This window comes from Mesoplodon bidens (assembly GCF_964165515.1).
Source record: "Mesoplodon bidens genome assembly, chromosome: 5".
Taxonomy (NCBI): domain Eukaryota; kingdom Metazoa; phylum Chordata; class Mammalia; order Artiodactyla; family Ziphiidae; genus Mesoplodon; species Mesoplodon bidens.
Window position 1 is genome coordinate 108,145,235 of NC_138161.1, and position 22,559 is coordinate 108,167,793.

A 22,559-nucleotide genomic window follows, 5' to 3' on the forward strand; every position below is an offset into this window, starting at 1 on the left:
GCCGCTCTGCGGCATGTGGGATCCTCCTGGACCGCGGCACGAACCCGTGTCCCCTGCATCGGCAGGCGGACTCTCAACCACTGCGCCACCAGGGAAGCTCAGCTTGAATTTTTTTTAATCCTCAAGATAATCCTATGATGAAAATGCTATTTCCTCCAAAGTACATATAGCAAAACAAAAACAATAAAACAAACAAACAAAAAAAAACAGGGGCTTGAAAATGTTAAAGTAACTTGCCCACAATCATTTACTTACTAAGTATTAAAGTCAAAATAAAACCAGGTTCATCTGACTCTAAAGCCTTTTCTGCTGATGAATATGTTCTCTGAAAGTGCTTGGAAGCAGCTTTTGCCCTTTAAGAAGATAAACATGCTTCCTTACAAATTTCTTTGGGTTATTTTCTTGCTTAGCAAACTCTCTTCGTCAATGTCATACAATTTCAACTTAGCTTAAAAGGATGATAACACATTTGGAAATGGTGAAGTATGAGTTAATAGTGCTTGACTGTAATTCTCAAAACTCATGATGGCATAAAGCTGGATTTGTTTATCAGACTTAGCATTCTGCATAAACTGCCATGCTTCTGTGCCTTCACTCGAGCTATTCCCTAGGATGTTTACCCCTGTTTTCTACTAGCCAACTCTTTCTAATGCTTCACATAAAGCCCTGCTCAAATGTCATCTCCTCTCCATAAGTCCTTAACACCCCCAGGAAGAATTAATTGTCCTGCCCACTGTGTTTCCACCTGTATTAGTGTATAGATCCCATTCCATTAGAGCTATCTGTTTTCTTGTCAGGTCTCACCTTTAAGTCAGGAGGTTCAAAGATGGGACTATGTATTTATCTGTATCCCCTGTGGTGTATCACGTAGTAGATCCTCAGCAAATATTTATTTAATTGAACTGAATTATTCTACTTCTCCCAGCAACACTACAGTAGGATAATATAAGCATCCTCTTTGAGATAATGTACTCAGAAATTCTACAAACACAGGTTTCTATGACAACCAACCAGCTAGGAGAAAGCCAGCTCTGTGATGCTTGCCATGATTTCGAAGCTCGCTGCCTGATTTTCATTAGGCCCCCTCTGGTTTCTCCAGTCCCTGTTCGGTGGGACCAGGATCCGTTTCCAAGGCTAATTTGCATACTGTTATTATTTGGCATCTGTTGCTGTGTGTCCTTGTGTTTGCTCTGGCTGGATTTCCTCCAGAGATGCGTAATGAGGGTATTAACTCAGGTGTCTCTTGAGCCCAGCTCAGTCCTGAATGAGGCCAGATACTCTCCGTGCTATTGCCAGCAGCCGCCCGTGGAGCCAGTACAGTTCAATGGAAATGCAATTGAGTGCCAAGGTTTGCGCTCATACCTGCACCAAACGTGGTAGAAAGGGACTGCACTGCAACGGGGTGCTTCTTGGCTTAGGCAAGGTTAACCTCTCTGTGCGACATGATTTGGGGCTAGAGTAGATGCATGAAGATGTCTTATCCCACTTCTGCCAACACTTCCCCTCTTGCAATTCTCAAAAGCATGTATTTATTTAGCATGATTTGGAGATGGCAGTAGATGCTCTTTCTTCCCTTCCTCCCAGCCCTCCTCCCCAAATCTGCTTTTTGTTATAAAATTATTGAAACCTCATCTACTGCCACAGGAAGCTCACAGGTTACTTTGAGATTTTGCTCAATGGGACAGCGACTTGACTTGGAGTCAGGAAACCTGCGACTAAGGTCTGCAGCTGCCATTCCTGGGTGAGTGTGAGCAAGTCACTTTACATCCCTGAGTGCCCCTGTCCCTCCCTCTCAGGTGATGGGAGGATATATCATATGTGTATCATTTCACAGTTTGCCAAGCCTCATACAAGCACATTCATTATAAATGTCAGAGTCCATTGCAAATTGTAGTGCTAAACAGACATTAATTGTTGAGGACTTGTGATTTAAACTGCAAGGATACAGTTTCAGGAAACTGGCCCATTTTGCATAATGTTACAAGATGCCTTGCAGGTTGGCTCAGATAAGCTTTTATTAACAAATGCTAACTGCTAATGGAATTAGTGTCGTCATTTCAAAGAAGTCTTTTGCAATATTGCCATCAAGTCTGAAATTCTCATGCCACTCATTATTTTGAGTAAAGGCATTCAGGGATTCTTTAAGGTGTAGAATCTGCATGTTTAAATCCCATTAAGGACTTTAAAATAAATATTAAGAAAATTACAAATAGAAAAAAAAGAATATCCAGTTTTGGAAGAGGAAAACTTTGTAAGCAAAACAAGAAACCCAGAAGCCATAAAGAAAAAGAAACATATTTAACTAGACATATTTTATAAATCTAGCAAAAGTCAAGGTCAAGAGAAAAAAGACTAAAAAATAAAACTTTTTCACCTATATGATGGATATAAACAGTAAACAAAAGTGCAAATCTCTTTTAGACAAAGGAAAGTGTGTGTCTAATCTCACGAGCAATCAGGGAAATGTAAATTAAAACATCAATGAGATGCAATTAAAAAAAAGTATTAGATTGAAATTTTTAAATGTCGAGCTATAACACCTAATGCTGGTGAGGATCTGGGAAAATGAATATTCTCATATGTTGCTGATAGGAGAATGAATTATTTCATTTGGGGAAAATAATATTACAGTATTTATTAATATCCAAAACATACATATCTTTTGATTCAGCAACCTGGTTTTGATTGTTTTGCTGAAAAAAGAGTTGCAAACACTAATATGTAAGGCTACCCTATATTGTAGTTATGTTTAATTCAACATATTTGTGGTGGCAAAAATCGGAGAAGAAACCCCTTATTTTCCATAAAGAGGAGAATGTTTGAATAAATTATGGTATACTATGGAATATCACATCATTATTTTTAAACATGATTTAGAATTATTTGTTTATAATGGTCGATGGCCATTATATATATTGTAAAGTGAAAAATGCAAGTTCCAGATTAACACACATAGGACAATTCTGTTTTGATAAAACAAATTAATAAATCTCCATAAAAACTTGTACTTCTGTGCATCTGATAGAGTAAAAAGAGTGAAAAATACATTCAGCTGGTGATGACATTAATAAATAAATAAATGGATATATTTGGGATCTTGGTGCTTGAATTTACCTTTGGTGTGCTCCTCTGTAACAACAGCTGTTAATTAAGCCTTTAGAATGCATAACAATCACCTGTTATGAAACTGTTAAAAAGTGTAAATTCCTCTTATACTCTGGATATTTTGATTTAATAGGTAAGAGTTTAGGAACTCAGGAATCTCAAGTAATTTTCTTACTGGAACATTGCCCTCTGGCCTATAGAATCAAACCTAACTTTTTCTACAACACTTCCCCTACTCCTCCACAGGAATTTCTAAATTTATTTGGGGTTTCCTTAAAGAAAGGTATACCTGAGTTCCAAGTGAAGACATGGGCATTGTAAAGGAATTTTAAAAGAGAGACTGAAGTTTGTCATAAAGATACAGATGGATACTGTGTAGGACAGAGACAATATCTAAGTCAAGGGAAATAGGTGGAAACATGCTAGGGGAGCATAATGTATCAAAGAATAGCACCACATTTCCTTGGGACAAATTGACTGCAAGTAACAGAAACTTGTTAGGCTGCTTTAAGCAGAGGATGAGAATTTATGAGGACGTAGGGATGTCTTAGGAAGGAACCGAAGGGTGGGAATGACAGCCAAGTGTCCCAAGGAAGTTTCCTGAACAGGAACAGAAACCGTTGTGAGGAACAGGTGACTGTCTCTGCTGGACTGTGTATTGCTCACCTCTGTGTCTCACTGTGTATTTGGTTCACTCTTTTCCTCTCTTTCTCTGCAGAAGTTTTTTTTTTTTTCCTTTGCTTGTCCATACACAGGGATCAAGAGTGGCCACCCTGGTCCTAGCTATACGTCATTTTTCAGATCATTTTCCTAACAGAGTATGACCAGCAGCTTCAGGGCTTTATTCCAGGATCTCAGGCAAAAAGATATGTTGCCATCACGCCTGTTGATGGATTGGCTTCCACTGGTCGGGTGCCCCCTGTTCCAACTAGCTGTGCCAGTGGAAGGAGAAAGCCGCATGGAACAAACCAGCTGTGGGCTGTCAGCTCTGGGTTCTGGGTACACCCAGTTTTCAGAGAAGAGGAGTAGGGGTGGAGCAGTGGCCCCAGAATATGTGTATTTCATTCCATACTTGTCTGAGAATAGGAAGCTGGGAAGAGTAACCCAAGTTCCTGGGTCCAGCCCCCAAGTAAAGTCCATCTGTACTTCATGTTCTTGGGTTTCATGAGCTACTGGTGCATATTTATAATCCATATCCCTTTTATGATTAAGGGAGTTTAAACAGGTTTCTATTATTTGTCCACATCCTGTCTGAGTAGTCTATGTGGCTAGTTAGTCCAAAATTAATAGGGTCCTGTAGGAATTGACTCCAGTCTCCAAAACGTGCTCCCACATTCCCAGTGGCCAGAAAGTTTCTTATTAGTGTTTTAAAGTTTCCAAGAGCCCTTTTTTCATGCCTTATTGGTGGCCCTGGCAAAATGACAGAACCCTAAAAAGGTGGGACCTAAAGAAACAGAGTTTAACCACCACTATTTACAGCTGAGGAAAGTGAGTCCAGGGAGGAGAAAAGAGATCCCAGAGCCACACAATAAATGAGTCAGTGGTGATTAGAAGCCCTGTCCTGGGATGTTCCTGTGCTACTTCCTTGTTCAAGTTATCCCTCCTCCCTTCAATCTCTGCGCCTCCTCCCATCTTTCCGTAATCTACTTTCCCCACTCCAAGAACAGTAATAAAAACAGCAACAGCCATAACAGTAAAAAAAGGTAACATTTGTTGAGTGCCTACTATGTACCAGGAACACAAGTAATTCAGATGCATTGTTTTATTTACTTTTCTTGACTATAACATTGAACACAAACACACACATCTTACAAATAAGGAAGGTGACCATTAAAGTGTCAAGTAACAAATAGTGTCAAGTAACACAAATAGGAGTAGTGATCGGGGAATTTTAACTTGACTAGATAAGATCTCCCTGCCAAAGTCCTCAGAGCATTCTGTATTTTTCCTCAGAACCCTGAGATGGTTTGTGATGATATACTCAGGTGATTGTGTGTCTATGTTTTTCCAATAGAGGGAAACACATGGGAGAAGAACTGTATTCACTGATGTTTGACATCAGCCAGAAAGCATACGAGTGGCTCATAGGTATCAAATTAGTTATTCTATTAACGCAAAGATTTCTCAAAACCCAGGAACTAGAAATTTGATTTGGAGGCTTCACATTACATACCTCTATCAAATGACAAAGGTAAAAGTTTGGGACACTATAATTTCTTTCCTATTGTGGCTGAGCAGAAAGTGCCAGATCTTTTATTGTCCTGGTGTTTATTTTCCTTCTTTTGTTCCAGTGCTCAGAGTTCACCAGAAGGACAGTCACTCTGCCCCCTGACTTGGCAGCCAGACAGAAAGGAATTGTCACCATCAGAGGCAGGTTACTGATCACTGTTAATATTTTTGTGATTTAAATTTGTTCATGAAAAAATGCACTAGGCACTCATTTTTTTAAAAAAAGAAAAAGCCAAAAAAACCAAAACAAATAAATAAATAAAACAAAGCCCTTCTAGTCCTCACTCTCTAGCTCAAAGTGTCTCCATTGATTTAACTTTTCATTTTTAGGTCCTGTTTTCTAACTCTTTAAATATATATTGCCTTTCTTTCATTTCTCATCAAACACTCCATAGCTCAAAATTTGTAGCATCTAAAACCAGACAAAAAGCCAATCTTAGATCTAATATTTGCTGAGTGACTGAAATAGAGTAAAAATAAAAGATCTCTTTCAGTTGGGCTTGTTTAAAAGCCTCCACATCTGCCTTACTGACATGGGTCCAGACTTTACTCTGCTGATAGCTAGAATTCACCTCTCCTCTCACACGTAGGTTTGACTTTCTTCCCCAGCTATGTGCTACTTTGGAAAGTGCTTTCTGCTAAGGAGATATTGCACATGCAATAGAATTTCATTTATGAGGAGCCAGAAGCCCTGACTCTGTCACAAACCCACTTTATGACCTGAACAAACTCCCTTGTTTGTTTCCCCTGGAAATCTTAGTTTCCTCTTCTCTAGATGAAGGATGAAGTTTGAGAAAACTAGGTGATTTCAACAGTTCAACAGAGTTGACAGGGGGATACAAGTACCATTGGTCCCTGTGTCTAAAAAGCCAATTTCACAGTCAAGTTTTCAAAAATATACAACAAATACAGTGAGACACCCTTTGGATGTTACCTCATAATTTAGCCTGATGCATCTTAAGCAAAGTAGTAGAACATTTTCTAGAAAGATGCTGTGGGAAAATGAGATTCAGAAGGGCTGTGGTAAGTATATTCAGCTAGATTCCGCTTCTGAATGTGTTGCTATACCATTTATAAGACTGATTTCTTTAAAAGAAGGATTTTAAATGGCTATAAGATGAACAGCGATGGTGAGAGAGACGGATAGGTAGTATGCTGTCATCATTAATCCAGCACTGTTTTCTTTCCCACCATGCTCAGACACAGCCTCAGGGTCCTTCTAAACATTGTATTCAGTGCAGCCATCAGTTGATAATCAGAGTTTGCAAAGATGTTTAAATCTACCTGGTATTCCTGAAGCCCTCCTCCTGAGGTCCCGTATTTAGTAAGCCCTTGCTTTTTCTTTTGTTATGACTTATGTTTAACAAAGCAACTCTTTGCTCTCAGTGGAAAGGCCATAGGTTTGGCTTCTTGTGCAGGCAGAAGCTAAATAGAATCCAACTATGATTTCTGTCCTTACCTGTCGCAAATCGTACACACTTAAGACAATGGAGAGAACAGATGATGATGGCCACTGAGTATTCGATGTAACCTTGAGACAGCCACAAAGTGAGGATAAAGGCTTGAAACACGTAGCATAGATTTAAAACCTATGAAGGTATGAAAAGAGCATCTGGGTCACTTTCATGGACCATAGTGGCAGTCAAGATGATGTCATTTCTTTATAGAATTTTTTCTTCCATTTTTACAACATAAAACAATAGAATTCACTTAGAACTCCATTAATTTCAGTAGAGACAATGTCAAGCACATAAAATGTGATATAGTAGAAGCAAACTTATTTTAAGCACTCAGAGCCATTCCTACAAATTGATCATTCTTATTTATTTTGAATTTTCAAAAATATTTGACCAATAACAAAATCTAACAATTTACCTTTTTAAACAGATGTACCCACAATGGAGAAGAAACATGATTCTGACTCTTTTAAAAACAAACTTCAATTTTGAACTTTTTATTGCAGGTTTCTTTTTCATGTAATCACATGCTGCCAATGTAGTCAAGTTGTACAGTGAAAATTAAAGATTCCACTTTTATCCAGGTCATTCATTTACAAATAACATACTCTCATGTCACAGGTCTTAGTAAGATCCTCTGAAAGTCAGTGAAGTCAGCATGGACCTTCCCTTGAACAAAGAGGGTAGTCTTACCCAGGGAAGGGAAACATCTTATCCAAAGATGCAATGAAAATCATGGGCAGAATTTGTCACCAGCCCCAAAGATGGTCATCCATATAGGTATTTTTGGTCTCTTAATAATATCTTCAACTTTTTAAATTCCCTCAACTGTCCCCATTTTGGTCTTGCTGACTGCACTATTAATAATAATAGCAGAGAGGGCAAACCCCAGGGAGCTAGAGAAGGTCACATGACCTACACACAGCTTGAATAAAGAGTCTATCTGAGCAAAGCAAGGATCCTTTTCTTGGTGAAGTGCTCTTTATAATTATTATGAATTAGATGAAATATTACCTAAAACCACTGCCGCTTTTTCTTACCTCTACTTTCTGTAATTCTCTAATATATTAAATAAGCTTCTACCTTAGCCCTAAAAATGAACTGACATTTGGTTAATAAGTGAATAGGATATATCTTAAAAGTTTCTTAAACCCTTGGATATATTTTGTACATTAAAGAAGCTTGTGTTCCTTAATGTTTTTATTATTTCCGTTGCAACATGTTTTCTTACAAATTATAGCTCTTCTGTCTGCTTGGCATAAAATGCTTTAATTGTGTATTACACATTTGAGATAATACAATTTCGAGTTTGTATAAACTCAGTAGAAAATTGGTTAAATACTTCTTGTAGAAGAAACACCACCATCCTAATTAATTTAGTTCCCTTATTCAATATTCTTTTGAAACCAAATGTGAAGACATAGTTTTACTTTTTTTTTCTACTAAAGGCCTAATTCATAAGTGCCAGAAAATATTTACACTCTTTTCAAAATAGACTAAATTGACACTTGAAAGAGTCTTTGGTATTTGAAAATGTACTTGAATAAGAAGTTTAAAAAGCATCCTGCTTTTTTAATAGTAAGAGAGATTGTGCATATGTGGAGGCATGGGGTATGGGGGAAATCTCAGTACCTTCCAATCAGTTTTGCTGTGAACCTAAAAGAAGTCTAATAAAAAATTTATTTTAAAAAATGGCCATGCTAAAAACCAAAATGACCATCTTTGTGGATTAGAAATAGACTAGAAACATGCAGCACTGAGTGGGGACTGATTTATCAGTCTGTTGGTTTTCATACAAGGACTGGAGATCAATGACTAAGAGCTCAATGCTAGGAGGAATAAGTGTCCCACAAGTGACAGGGGACAAAACCAGGCTTGCCCCAGAGCAGAGGCTGAGAAATGCCACAACCAGCAAGGGTTCACCAGCAGAGGGAGCAAGAGGAGAGACAAGTTGGTGGTGCAGCTGTGAACTTGGCCAAAAGCCCCAAGCTAGCTCGGGGCCTGCATCGAACAGATCCCCAAGGGACAGAGCACAAACCTCCAACACAGGACCTAGTTCTGAACTGGGGACACATGGGGACTAATAAGAACCACCAAAAAGGGAGAGTGAGCACAGAAAGGAAGAGAAATGGAAGAAGGGAAAGTCCCACCCAAGCTGAGCTTACTGGAAGCAATAACTTCGAAGCATACAGAGAAAATATTCTAAAACAAACAAACAAAAACACCAACCAAGGAAGAAGCCACTCTCAAGAAAATGGATATAACAGAGTGATAGAATAGTACGAAAAAGACCAAAATAATCCTTTTTCAATCCTCAAAGAGATCAAGAAATAATAACAATCCTCCCCACTCCCCCCACCCATCACAACCACCATAAAACACTGAAAACAACAAAACAAACAAACAGGAGAGTATGAAACGGGAATCTGTCCCTCACACTGGGAAGGGACTTGAATTTAAAAGAAGTGGTTATTGAAAAGGACCAGTTAGAATTCCTGGTATAAAAAATATATATTTATTGAAATAATGATAAAAAAGAAAACCTCAATAGACAGGAAAAGCATAAATTAAAGTCAGCGGGAATAACAAAAAAAAGTTGCACAAAACACAGACTTTTGTCTACATCAAAGTATCCATTTGTTTAAGCTTTCTCTGAGTACTAGAAAGAAAAAAGGAAAAAAACAGGAGTTTATTTTCAAAAGTAAATGAAAATAGTTACCTGTTTAACAAGCAGCTTCCATGTGGGTTGGATTTCAACCTCAATGGCATTTGACCCCCACACTAATCTTCTGTAGGAGATTGATCATCTGTTAGTGTTACAGCTACATGCTCATATTAATAAGTGAGTACAGGCCACACTAAGCAGAAGTCCCTTCTCTACCCTTTAGGGACTTTGTGTCTTCAATCAAAAATTAACATGCCAATCTCAAAATACTAATATATTTTAAAATGAAAGTTAGTACGTGATGGACAAAGTTGTTTTTCTGGTTAAAATATATCTTAAGTACAGTACAACTCAAGAATCAAAATGAAATTAGAAAGGCATTTTGAGTTTTTTTTTTTTTAAATAATTTGATTATATTCTAAGAGCAGCTAAAAAGACACAGATATGAAGATATTCCTAGAATTCTCAGGCATTCTAGACTGCCCTTGATGTTGGAGATCATGTCTATCTTACTTTGGTATCTCCAACACCTAGGACAGGTCCTTAGCATATAAACTCAATGAATACATGAAGGAATGAGCCAATGAAGTAGAAGATGGTATATGGTCTTCACGGCTAACACCTTGTAAATCCACACATATGTACATTACAATAAGAAGCCCTCAGGGAGGGATAAATTAAGAGGTTGGGATTAACATACGCACACTATTATATATAAAATAGAAAATCAGTGAGGATCTATTGCATAGCACAGGGAACTCTACTCAATACTCTGTAATAACCTATATGGGAAAATAATCTGAAAAAGAATAGATATATGTACATGTATAACTAAATCACTTTGCTGTATGCCTGGAACTAACACAACATTGTACATAAACTATACTCCAATATAAAATAAAAATTAAAAAAAAGAAGCCTTCGTGTTTGCATAGCAATTTACAATTTACAAAGTTCTTACAAAAGATTCTCTCATTTGATCATCACAATAGTCCAAAGGATGTGGTACATGTATACAATGGATGTTACTCAGCCATTAAAAAAGGATGAAATAATGCCATTTGCAGCAACACGGATGGACCTCCATGAGATATGAGAGTGCTGTCTCACTGGCTTGAAGTCCTCAGAATATCCGTCAAATAAACATAATTCTCAACTTTTAGGTTGTGCATTCTTTTTTCAGTTGACAGCCATGTTTGAATCACAGACAGGCATGCCCCTTGCTGCTTCATCTATTCCACTGTCTCTTGCCAAAAAGTATTGCATGTTTAGGGAATTGTGTACTCATCTCAATCTCAGCACAAGCCAAGCAGAATTTTCAGGGACAGTGACCAATGGCTGAGCAACCAGAAGGAATATGAGGTTTGAAGCTGGGTCACATGAGCAAAGTTCCAAGGAACAAAGGAGATGACATGCCCTGACTTTAAAAATCTGACGAGCTGACAGGGGAAAAAGAAGCCCTAGAATTATTCCAGGTGGCCTCACAAAACTAAATAGTCAGAATGAAATTAAGTAGACTTGCCTAATATTCAGAACCATTCATTAGGGGAAGAATTTCTTCAGACGTAGAAGGTCCCTCTCCAAAGAGATTGAAGGATTTCTTAACAGGGGAAGTTATGAAGGGCATTTCTGCACTGGCTATGAGCTGTGCTTAAAGGAGCACCGAGGTTTCTTGCAACCATGAGATATTAGTAAACCTGCTGGAAGGTATTTCTGAAAAACCAAGCATGAATGACTAAGAATATTTTCTTTGGTGATGTTCTCTATCTCTTTTCAATTTGATGATTTGTTCATTCATTCATCCATTTATCAATTTATTCACCAAATAATTGTTGAGAATATGTTTTCTGCTAGGCCCTTTAGGCTCCAGATGGTGAAGACTAGGCTGGGGGTCCTCAAAGAGGCAGGAGGAGCATGTCAGAATCACTGGTGAGCATCTTCAAACTGCATGTGACTGCACGGCTTCCATTCTGATAAGTCACCAATAGAGTCCTTGGCAGGGAGGGAGGCCTGTAGTTTTCCAAACAGTTAATACTAAGCCTGAGGATTCTGGCATGACCCATTTCCATGAACTGTGGAATTTTTAGGGAGCAGGTTTATTAGAGTTTGAAAAAAGTGCCCAGGTGATTTTGCTAGCTAATCTCTCACTCCCCTAACATACTCACTTTCTAAAGGAAGGGAGAGCTAAGAAATTCACAGATGCATAGAAACGGTACCCAATTGCTGGGATTTGGGTATGGTTGTAGAGTATGACACGTAGGTTGGTCTTAGAGCCTTCCCATTAAAAAATAGTAATAATAACAAGATAGGCATGTTTTGAGAAACTGCTTTCAGGGGAAAAAATCCCAATTTTAGCAGTACTTGAACCTGCTTCTATACTTTATAATTTGTACAGAGAGTATCTATCTTACAAATGACAAAAGTGATTTTCTTTTTTCACACTAGTTCTTATCTGGGCCCTGTCTATTTCTTTCATTTCCTAAAGCACATTTTCAGGTAACCTCAAGTTCTTGCAGGGTTTCATGCCCTATATGTGAGCTAAGTGAGGTGCTTCTCATCAGCTTTTTGGGGAAAGTGCCTGGAGCATCCCCAGGCATGAAGATCCAGAAAACAGAGGACCAGGAGGGCATCTTGGGGGTGGTGGGGATGGAGAAATCCCAGGATCTCCAGAGAGACCCAGGACCTAGGCGTACTTGTGCTGCCATAAGGTTTTGCTCTGAAACAAGGCCTAAGAGTTAAGTGATTTTATACTTTCAGTGGACTCAGAGCCATAGAACCATGGGTTATAGTTTTACATAAATTATTGACTTCTAACCAAACGTTAAGATTTGAGACAATCTCATTGGATTCCAGAAGAATGAGTAAAGCCTGTCTCTTCTATTCCAACCAAACCTTCCTTGCTCTTTCTCAAATAACTGATCTGGTGGGTGAGTATCTGTATGTGGGCTGTATTCTAAGGATGGAGCTTTCCAAGGGGAAAAGGTCATGGTCTATAGGCACAATTTCTTTTCTGACTTTTGCTTCCCACAAGACCTGAGGAGTAAGAGAAAAGGGTTTCGTAGCAGCCCTAAATCTCTTTCTCTCTCCCCTGCCTTCCTCTTGCTTCTTTTTTCTCTCTCTTCTCCTGGAACAGCTTCCACCAGCTTGGAGCTGAAACATTGATGGCAAATCCACCCTCTTTTGCTGCTGTCACTCAGATTTCTTTCCTCTGGTACCAACAGGCATGCCTTTTTTCTCAGTGGTGTGACAAGTGTTGAGAATTAAGTTTGGTCCTGCAGAATCACCAAGCCAATTATGAGTACCACTTTCACAGCTCCACATTCAGCAGTGTCACACTGAAATCAGCCATGGTTGGAGTATTCCCATTACAGAGATTAGCAAAGCTTAGCCATCAAATTGGTTTTCTTCCGGAGCTCTGGGTTACCAACAAGGCAATTGTTCTGGAGCTAACCCCTGATTAGGACGTGCCTGGATCTCTACTGCCAGAAAGTTCTCCTTCAGGAGGCTAAATAAAGGAGGCAAAGGTAAATAAGCTAAATAAAGGTGGGCTAAGTGAAAAGATGAAGGGTCACTCAACTTAAAAACTGTCCTAATAGGAAGATAGCTTGGATGAATGAGGGATGAGGTAAGTGTGTATTTTCCATAGGGCCATGTGTCCCTGCGGTAAGAGAATTACCCCAAGTGTCTATGGACCTGTCTGGGACAGGCACTAAGATGGGAAGTTGTGTTCAGTTCATGAATGAATGAAGGTAGGGGCAGGGAACCTCCTGGAATAATTTTCCTGCTTTCTTCCTGATGCCCTCTGGCAATTTCTCTCCAGAGTAAAATTATCACAGCTGATGTCTTGATTTGCTTTTTGCTACCGGAAAGTGAGAAGTATGAACATCTGTGCATTTTCTCTCTTTGCCTTGCTGCTATGAAGCCTGAAAGAGGAAGTTGTATTTAGATTTTGTGGCTTTTCATGATCAGAGATTTTTGTGTATCCCTCTTCCTTTATTTCTTTTATGGGTCCTTGCTTTTCATGCAGGCAAGCTCAAATTCATTTAGGAAATTGATAAGCTATCATTCAATCAATCACAATTAATTTTTGAAAAAAGCATTTAGTCTTACATTAAAAAATAAAAGGGAAGGGCTTCCCTGGTGGCGCAGTGGTTGAGAGTCCGCCTGCCGATGCAGGGGGCACGGGTTCGTGCCCTGGTCTGGGAAGATCCCACATCCCACATGCCGCGGAGCGGCTGGGCTTGTGAGCCATGGCTGCTGAGCCTGCGCGTCCGGAGCCTGTGCTCCGCGGCGGGAGAGGCCACAGCAGTGAGAGGCCCGCCTACCGCAAAAAAATAAAATAAAAAAATAAAAGGGAAAATTGGTGGGAAGGGGGGGAATGCTCCATATTCTACTTGCTTTCTTTATTCTCCAAAGTGAAAAACCCACAAAATAAAATGTGACTCTATGTTTCTAAGTAGATTGTCTCCTCTAGTCTTCATATTTGGGAAACTATATTCTGTGTCTTGCTTATTAGATTGTCAAGTTCTTTATTGTGTGGACCAGATTTAAATTTAATTATGTATGATGTTTACTAAAGATTGGTACTTGATAAATAAGGACAAACATGAGGTAGCTACACGGATGGGAAATCTTTCCTGTGGAAACAGTTTCCTAGGCAGAGTATATCTATATTTATCAAATAGATTTCCTAAGTAAATCAATCCTTTAAATGTCCTGTGCTTAATGCAATTAAAGTAATATGCTTTTAATGACTTTGAAAATTTTTGTATTTCAGTGTTTTAAGCATTGTACCTGAAATCTTATATAATGATACCATCTCTAAGGCACTTTGTAATATTATCATAATCTAGATGCCTGGTTCATTTTGCATAGCATTCAGACAGAGGGAAGACTTGAAAACAATAACAGATCAGTAGCTCACAAGCTTGGTGTGAATACAAATTATGGGGGTGCTTGCTAAAAATGCAGTTTCTTTTCTTACCACTACCCCAGCTTCTACCTACTAAATCAGAATTATGGAGGAGAACCCAAGAACCTGTATTTTAAGTACGAGATTGCTTCTTAGCTTGAGAATTTTTGTTTCTGACTAACTGTGAAGATGGTCAGGAAGATCCTTTTTCTTGTCCCTAAAACTGGGCAAGAAATGAAGGTGATTATTAAGATTCCTGGGAAGGCTTGCAATGGTTTACTTTCAGAGTCACCAGGATTCGCCATTTCAAATTACAGATGAGGGAAGCAGGGACTCTAGGTCACTGTGAGTTAACAAGGAACCTAAGAATTTCCCCTGCTACTATTATACTATGATTTTCTAATCTTTGGCGTCTATAGATCTCATTCTCATAATTGTACCGCTATTCTTTGTCTCTCTTTCCTTCCAGTCAGTTAATGTCTCTGAGACGATGACTAAGTCTTAGTTATCCTTAGATCCCTTGTGCCTTGCGAAATGCCTGGCATATTAGAGTTTAGTTCACAGATCAATGAATGCATTTACTTATTCCTTCCTTCCACACATATCTATTGAGCTTCTACCATGAATCAGGCACTGTTCTAGGTTCTGTAAATAACAGTGGTGAATGACACAATTAACTGAGCAAACAAAATCCTTCTCTCCAGGGCTGGTTCTCCATAGTCAAATGCAATCATATGGTCTTTCTGTCTCTCAGAGGATTTGGAGGATTAAGATGTTGATGTTTATGAAATGACTCAAGACTTTTTGAGGAAAAAAAAAGACAACAGAGAGAATACTGTTCTATAATCCTGAGAGAAAAGATCAAATGTTATTTGCTTGTACTGTTCTTTCAGTCTTTTCTTTTTAATAAGTGTGCCTAAGATGAGAATAATTTATGACATCTCTCTGATGCCAGTAAGTGAGCTGGGGTTATATGGAGCTGATGAAATATTATGCCAACAATTCACTGATCATAAGCGATATGGTATCTCCATTTCTGCTGGCAGAGTTTACTCCAGGAGTACCACAAACCCCACCTGACCTCTTGTTCTCCACCGGTCAGACCCAGTCCAAACGTATGATGGATGTTGTAGCAGGTGTTGCTATCTTCCAGCAACCTAGGGTGTGGTCAGGACAGGAACTGTACTTCAGTTCACGGTACTTAACAAATCAGTGTTCTTCCCTTAGATCCTGATGAGTGCGGAGGAAAATTCGGACTTACCCACCTTTCTGAAACCTCTTCTCCAAGAGGTTCCAAACCTACCTGATTTTCTGCACTTGGATGCATTGCAAATGCAATTACAAATGTAATAGAAAAGCTGTCATTCACAAAGTAAAGCCCATCAGGGGAGGTGAGGGCTGTTTATTACATGCAGCTCTCACTTTCCTTGATATGTAGCTGTAATTCCCAGCCCAGCAGTGTGATTTTTAGAACGTTCATCCAATAAATACATTATTTTCTTGTAACAAAAACATGCCACAACATTGTACTCTTAACATCACTTACTTTTAATTCTGGCTTCAGTATGGCTTGGTTTATGACAGTGGTAGTCAGCCACCAGGGGTTCTTCTGGGTTCTTGCTTACAGGAAACTTCAGTGTGGATAAGTAGAGGCAGGTTACCTTCTTCCTCATATATCTTTGAAATTCATCCTAGAGAAGACAATCCAGCCCATAAATTCTCCAGTGTTGTTCAATAAAGCAATCAATCAACCAAATACCTACCAAGTGCTAGACCAGTGGTTCCCAAAGTTTGAGCTGCAGATAAGAGCATCAGCATTATCTTGGAACTTGCTAGAAATGCAGGTTCTCAGCCTCACCCCAAACCTACTGGATCTGATATTCAGCAGTCTCTGTTTTAAAGATCCCTCCAGGTAATTCGGATTTGCACTAAAATTTAAGAACCACTGTGTTAGGGGATAAAGAGAAAGATACACTTTGCAAGAAACTTTATATCCAGAAAATAGTTTCCAACTATCTTAAAATCACACCTTGATGTTTAAAATGTATAATTTCCTCAAAATACATATTTCTGAAAAACTGAACAATCATTCCCATGTTATGTCTTTAAGAGTTATAACACTGACAGCCACTGCTCAGGGAATGGCTAAGGGCTCTCACAATTAGCCTGACATGGTAGAAATTTCTCCAGGCTGATGTGGAGGAAATGCCCTTCATTCCTGAGTCAAAATAAGACACAGCAAATAGATGGCAGAGATAGTTTTGCTATCTCCTATTTGTGGACAGGGAAACTTAAATAGAGGAGGATCCACTCTGGAATGCTGGCCATCACAGGCTGTGCAACAGATGCAACACAGAAGGGCACGCACCATTGTCCTTAGCAAAATAGTGTCTGCTTCTTGCAAGGAGCATGGGATACAGTTGGTCCATACCCTCCACTGGGGCTTCCAGTAGAATAACAGGAGAAGGAGTCAACAGGTCAGCATGGATGTTATGAGGCAGAGAGCTCTGCGTAGATTCTGGGTCTGGTAACCAAACACCTCCTGGAGAGTAAATAAAAGATTTACTCTATTTTTTTCCCACATAAAAATGCATTCTGTTCCAAGACACACACACTTTAGATTCAGGGGTTGGTTAAGAAAGAAATCTAGTTTTGGCTGGTTGAATCAGATTGATTGCATACAGCTGTCAGCTGATATAATTAAAAAAAGAAGGAAGGACTCATTTTGCTACCTTGGCGTATGGAACTAAAACATTAGGAGGAAGGAATGCACAGACTTATTTGGTTCTAAATACTCATAAGAGTCACCTCAGATTTATAAAATACTTCATGTTTTGGATCAGATTTACTTCTTTTAGATATAAGGTTTTTTTAAAAAAATTATTAATATGAAGTTACTGGAGGAAGATGATAAAACTATGACCAATGTGATCTATGCTTATATATCTTGCTTTATTCAGATTCAGATTTGTTTTATAATAATATGACTAAGAAGGATTGAGAGTGTGCCTAAGTGTACTGATTTCTAAAACAGTAGGGCAATATAAATTATGAGATTATTTGTGGACATGAAAAACTTTCAAAAGACAGCATATAGGTATTTACGCTGAGAGTAACATCCTGAAATATTTCTATTTTTAATAATAGGCTTAGTTAATGTTTGTCATAAATTGAGTAAAGACTTGAGATGTGGTTTTAGGGGAAGATAACTAGCCAAAAACAATAGATTTGTTTAATTAAAGTTAATTTCTAGTTTCCACCTCCTACAATGAAGTTTCACAGCATTGTTTTTTAAATTTCAAAAACTAGATATTTAGTGTGAAGACCCAGAGGGCTCCTGATTAGGAATGACATTGTTACTCTACCATTATTTTACTTTCTGTTGTTATTTTGTGTGTGTGTGTTCTAAGACTGAAATCCCGGGTCCAGATCATAGGGCTATAATGTCAAGAAGATAGGATTTTACTGAGTCTCTATAGCACTCTCAGTGATGGAATCTCCTGAATGTTATGCCAGTTTAGATCATGCTATAATAAACCTCTTGTCTTAATTCTTTGGAAAAGTTTTCATCTTCACTATGGTCATTTTCATTAATATTTTCTAATAAAGGACTCTGCGGTAGATTAACATTTCAATAACAGTTGTTGAAAGTAACCCTTAGACATATTGGAAAGGTCACAGGCTTAAGAAGCTAAGACATAAGTTTGAGTCACCACTCTGCTAGTTTTCAACTATGTGAACTTAGGTAAATCATTTCACCTCTAGGGAATCCCAATTTCCTCTTCTACAAAACAATTAGAAATATGTGCCTTACAGGGTACTTGTGCTCAAATGAGATAATGTCACCTTAAGTGTTCTGCAAAGTAATTACAATGTTAAGAGGTCCTTTCCACTACTCCTCAACACAATCACTTACCTGGGGAAACAATGACTGTTATGTTTAGTGATGCTGCCACTCCATTTGGAGATTATTTATGATAAGATTTAAATGTAACTTAGAAACGTGTTTTCAGTTGGATCTCCTTTCTCTCTCCTCTCTTTCCTCTAATTCTGTAAACCTGTTTTGGTTTTATTTGTGAATTATAGGTTTATTAGACTCAAATAAAAAGTTTATGCCAGTTCACATATTATGTCATAAATATGCATTCTTTTACAAAGTTATTTACAGGGGCTATTGCCAAAATCCAAGTGTGTGCAAAATAGAAGCAGAACAGTTTGGAATTTTAGTCCAGCTTGTAGCTGAAATGAACACATTTCAGGAAAATGACTTTCCTTTTTTCTGTTTACTTACACACAGCAGTGGCATTGGTAATCATAATTCTGATTCCCCTTCAGGTCTTTTCTATACTTCTTTTTATTAAAAAAGGAACTCACAGTGCTATCAAGACTGCAATGAAATCACTATAGCTACACACTGCTAACAACCTTATAAACTAGAGCAATTCTTTAGGGAAGGCAAGGTGAAAAATTGTACTAAGAATTATAAAGATGTTTCTATCCCTTGAATCAGTAATTCTGCACTCAAAAATATACCCAAAGGAAATAATACAGAAAGTGGAAAGTGATGTATATAAAGATGTTCAGCACAGCATTATCTGTAATAGCAAAATTATTAGAAGAAATAAATGATAGCTAATGGTTCAATAAGATGTGAGTCAAAACAATGGGCTATTGTGGGGCCATTAAAAACAAAATGTATGGGCTTCCCTGGTGGCGCAGTGGTTGAGAGTCTGCCTGCCAATGCAGGGGACATGGGTTCGTGCCCCGGTCCGGGAGGATCCCACATGCCGCGGAGCGCCTGGGCTTGTGAGCCATGGCCACTGAGCCTGTGCGTCCGGAGCCTGTGCTCCACAACAGGAGAGGCCACAACAGTGAGAGGTCTGCGTACCGCAAAAAAAAAAAAAAGTATGAACTCAATGTAGAGGTATGGGACATTATATGATATAATGCTAAGTGAAGGAAAGAACATAGAACAGATAAAATAGATGGAAAACAAATAGCAACATTATGAACTTTAACCTAGCTATACCAGTAATTACATTAAATGTAAATGGCCTTAAGTCTGTGACTGAAAGCAAAGATTGTCAGACTACATAATAAAAGAAGATCTACTATATGTTGTTTACAAGAGACACACTTTAAATATAAAGAAGCAGATAGATTATAAGGATAAAGAAGGGAGAAAATATATCATGCAAAGACTAACAAAAGAAAATCAGTATAGCTATATTAATATCAGACAAAATAGACTCTAAGAAAAGAAATATTATGAGAAAAAGAAGGACAAAGATCCATTCAACGGAGAGACATAACAATCTTAAATTTTTGTGTGCCTGTAAACATAGTTTCAAAACTTGTAAAGCATAATTGATAGAACTTAAATTCACTCTCATCATTGAAGATTTTAACACGTAAGGAAGGAAATAAAGATAAGAAGAGAAATGAATAAAATAGAAAGCAGACATACAATAGAGGCAATAATGCCAAATTTATACTTTGCGAGGTTAATAAAATTGATAAATAAATCTGAGTATTTTTAAGGTTATAAAAGAAAATGAATGTGTAGCTAAAAGCCTTTCTACCAAAAAAAACCAAAAAAACAAACAAAAAAACAAACTTCAAGCCCAGATGGGTTGTGAATCCTTTCAAATATTTAAGGTAGAAATGATACCATTCTTTCACAAACTCTTTCATAAATAGAGGTGGGAATGCTCCCAACTCATTCTATGAGGCAGGCATACTCAGATACCAAAATCTGATACGTATGTTACAAGAAAGGAAAATTACAGGCTAAGATCTGTCAGAAACAGGATGAAATAATCCTGAAATATATCATCTAACTAATTCAGTGATATATTAAAAAGGTGATACATCATTACCAAATGGAATTTATTCTAGGATTACAAGGATTTGAAAATCACTGTATTTGGTATGTTAACTTTCAGGAGGAAAATTATAAGGTGATCTCAATAGATACAGAGAAACTTTCATAAAATTCAACACCAATACATTAAAAAAAGAGAAAACAGAAAGAAACCTCTCAGCAACCTAACAATAGATAGGAACATCTTTCAGCTAACATCATGCTTAATGATAAAATATAGGCCTCTCCTGAGATCACAAGCAAAATAAGGTTATCAACAATCACCACTAATATCTGGTATAGTATTGGAAGTCTTAACCAGTGCAGTAAGGCAAGAAAAAGAAATAATGTTTACAATAATTGGAAAATGAAAAGTAACAATACTGTATTATATACTTGAAAGTTGCTAAGACAGTAAGTCTTAAAGTTCTCACTACAAAAAAGAAGTGATAACTATGTGAGGTGATGGAGGTGTTTGCTAATGCTATGGTGGTAATCATTTCACATATTTAAGTGTATCTAATCAACACATTGTATACTTTAAACTTACAAATTATTATATGTCAATTATATCTCAATAACCTTGGGGAAAAAAGAAGTAAAACTCTTTTTATGAGTATATAATGTGATTATGTACATGAAGAAATGAAAAGAATGTACAAACAAATTATTAGAGTTAATAAGTGAATTTATCAAGGTCACTGGATATTGAGTCAATATAGAAAAACTAATTCTATTTGTATATACTAGTAACAAACAATTTGAAAATAAAGTTAAATATCATTTGCAATACTGTCAAGGGAAAAAATCTTGTAATAGTTCTAACAAAGTTGTACAGGACCTCTAAATTAAAATCTATATATATTATTGCTGAGAGCAAATATCTAAATAAATGGAGAGATATATTAAGTTTGGGGACTAACCATTAGCAATCCCATTTAACCAAGTGATGATAGAGGTCATAGAACTGTACACTTAAGGTCAGTGTAATTTATTGACACCACTGTATTATATATGTCAATAAAAATAAAATAAAAGTGGAGTTTGTTATTAGATATTGTTCCAAGCAGGTAGAAGTTACTTTAATTACTTCAGTGAGATTGGATTGAGAAAGAGAAAATGGCAGCAAAATTTGAAAAGTGACTGAAAAAAGAAAAAGATCAGAGAAGGGGATTTCTATTGGAAATAGGAGGTTTGGTGACCTGGGAATACAGGAGCTGCCTCCTGGTGTGGATGATTGGGAAGTGCTGACATACATAGGAGCAGAGATAAAATCACATCCCTGTAACCAAGATAAATTTCTGTGAAAGACATCGCTTATGGCTGGGTACAGCTCAATCAAAATATCAACAGTTTTTTTTTCCCCATCTGTTAAAAAATAAGTAAGTAGATAGTAAACCTAGATAGCAGATAGTAGATAGATAGATAGATGGATGATAGATAGATATAAAAGACCTTGTTAATGTCAGAGTAACTTTCAGAAATAAGTAGCTCCTTGAGCAAAGATGAGTAGAAGCAATGTTTTTGCTTCTTTGATAAACTGGCCTCATAAATCTTGGTAAAATTCCTTTCTATCATTTCTCAGTTTTCCCAGAGTTTATGTGGTTAGATATGGGACTTGAGGTTTAGGATAAAAGAATCACTACTTTATTTGGTACTCTTTCAATCTACTCCCAGCTGGCTTGCCAATGTTTATGTGATTCGAGTTTATCATGTTTCCATTTGACCGATTAATCTCAAGTATAATTTGATTGTTCTAGATGATTATTCTTCTGATGCAGTAAGAGTCACTCAGATTTCTCCTAAATATTGATTTACCTCTGGTAAAATCCATTAAGAAATGCAGGGTAGAGGAGAGAGCCAGGAACAATATGTGTGCCATAAGAGGAAGATAAGTAGAATCCAGAGGTCTTGTAAATGTAAAGATACTGGGAACAGGAGTGAGAGGATCAGAATCTCAACCCCATTATACGTGGCTCATTGCAATAAAGTGAGTTTTGCCACCTATTAGCTATGTGACCTCAGGACTTAACTTCTCTAAGTCTCAGTTTCCATCTCTGTACTTAGGGGATATTAATAACACACACCTGGAAGAATGGTTGTGAAGATTAAACAAGAAGTGTAAAGTGTAGCACAAAGGAAGTGCTCTCTCATGGTTAGCAGTGGTCTGATAATAGGTTCATTCAAAGGAGGAGAGAGGTGACTCCTTCAGTTTTGAGTTGCAATACACTGAGTCAAGGATGGTAATGAAAACGGGCTGTGTTCCACAGGGTGAGGACCCCATATCTGCCACCTATTAGTGGAATTGAATAGCACAGAGGTTGTGCC

The 22,559-nt window shown here is 37.7% G+C and overlaps 1 protein-coding gene across 1 annotated transcript in view; it reads right to left on the reverse strand.

Annotated features, from left to right (window-relative positions):
* The window catches only part of ATP13A5 (ATPase 13A5), a gene marked incomplete at both ends in the record, with an annotated part of 113,082 nt that overhangs the window by 79,981 nt on the left and 10,542 nt on the right, over positions 1-22,559 (reverse strand). Inside the window, 9 exon segments of the mRNA XM_081235356.1 lie at positions 6,794-6,833; positions 6,835-6,923; positions 9,511-9,580; positions 15,445-15,525; positions 15,630-15,667; positions 15,882-15,951; positions 15,953-16,059; positions 16,737-16,838; positions 16,842-16,910. Coding sequence (XP_081091482.1) covers positions 6,794-6,833; positions 6,835-6,923; positions 9,511-9,580; positions 15,445-15,525; positions 15,630-15,667; positions 15,882-15,951; positions 15,953-16,059; positions 16,737-16,838; positions 16,842-16,910 — 666 coding nt within the window.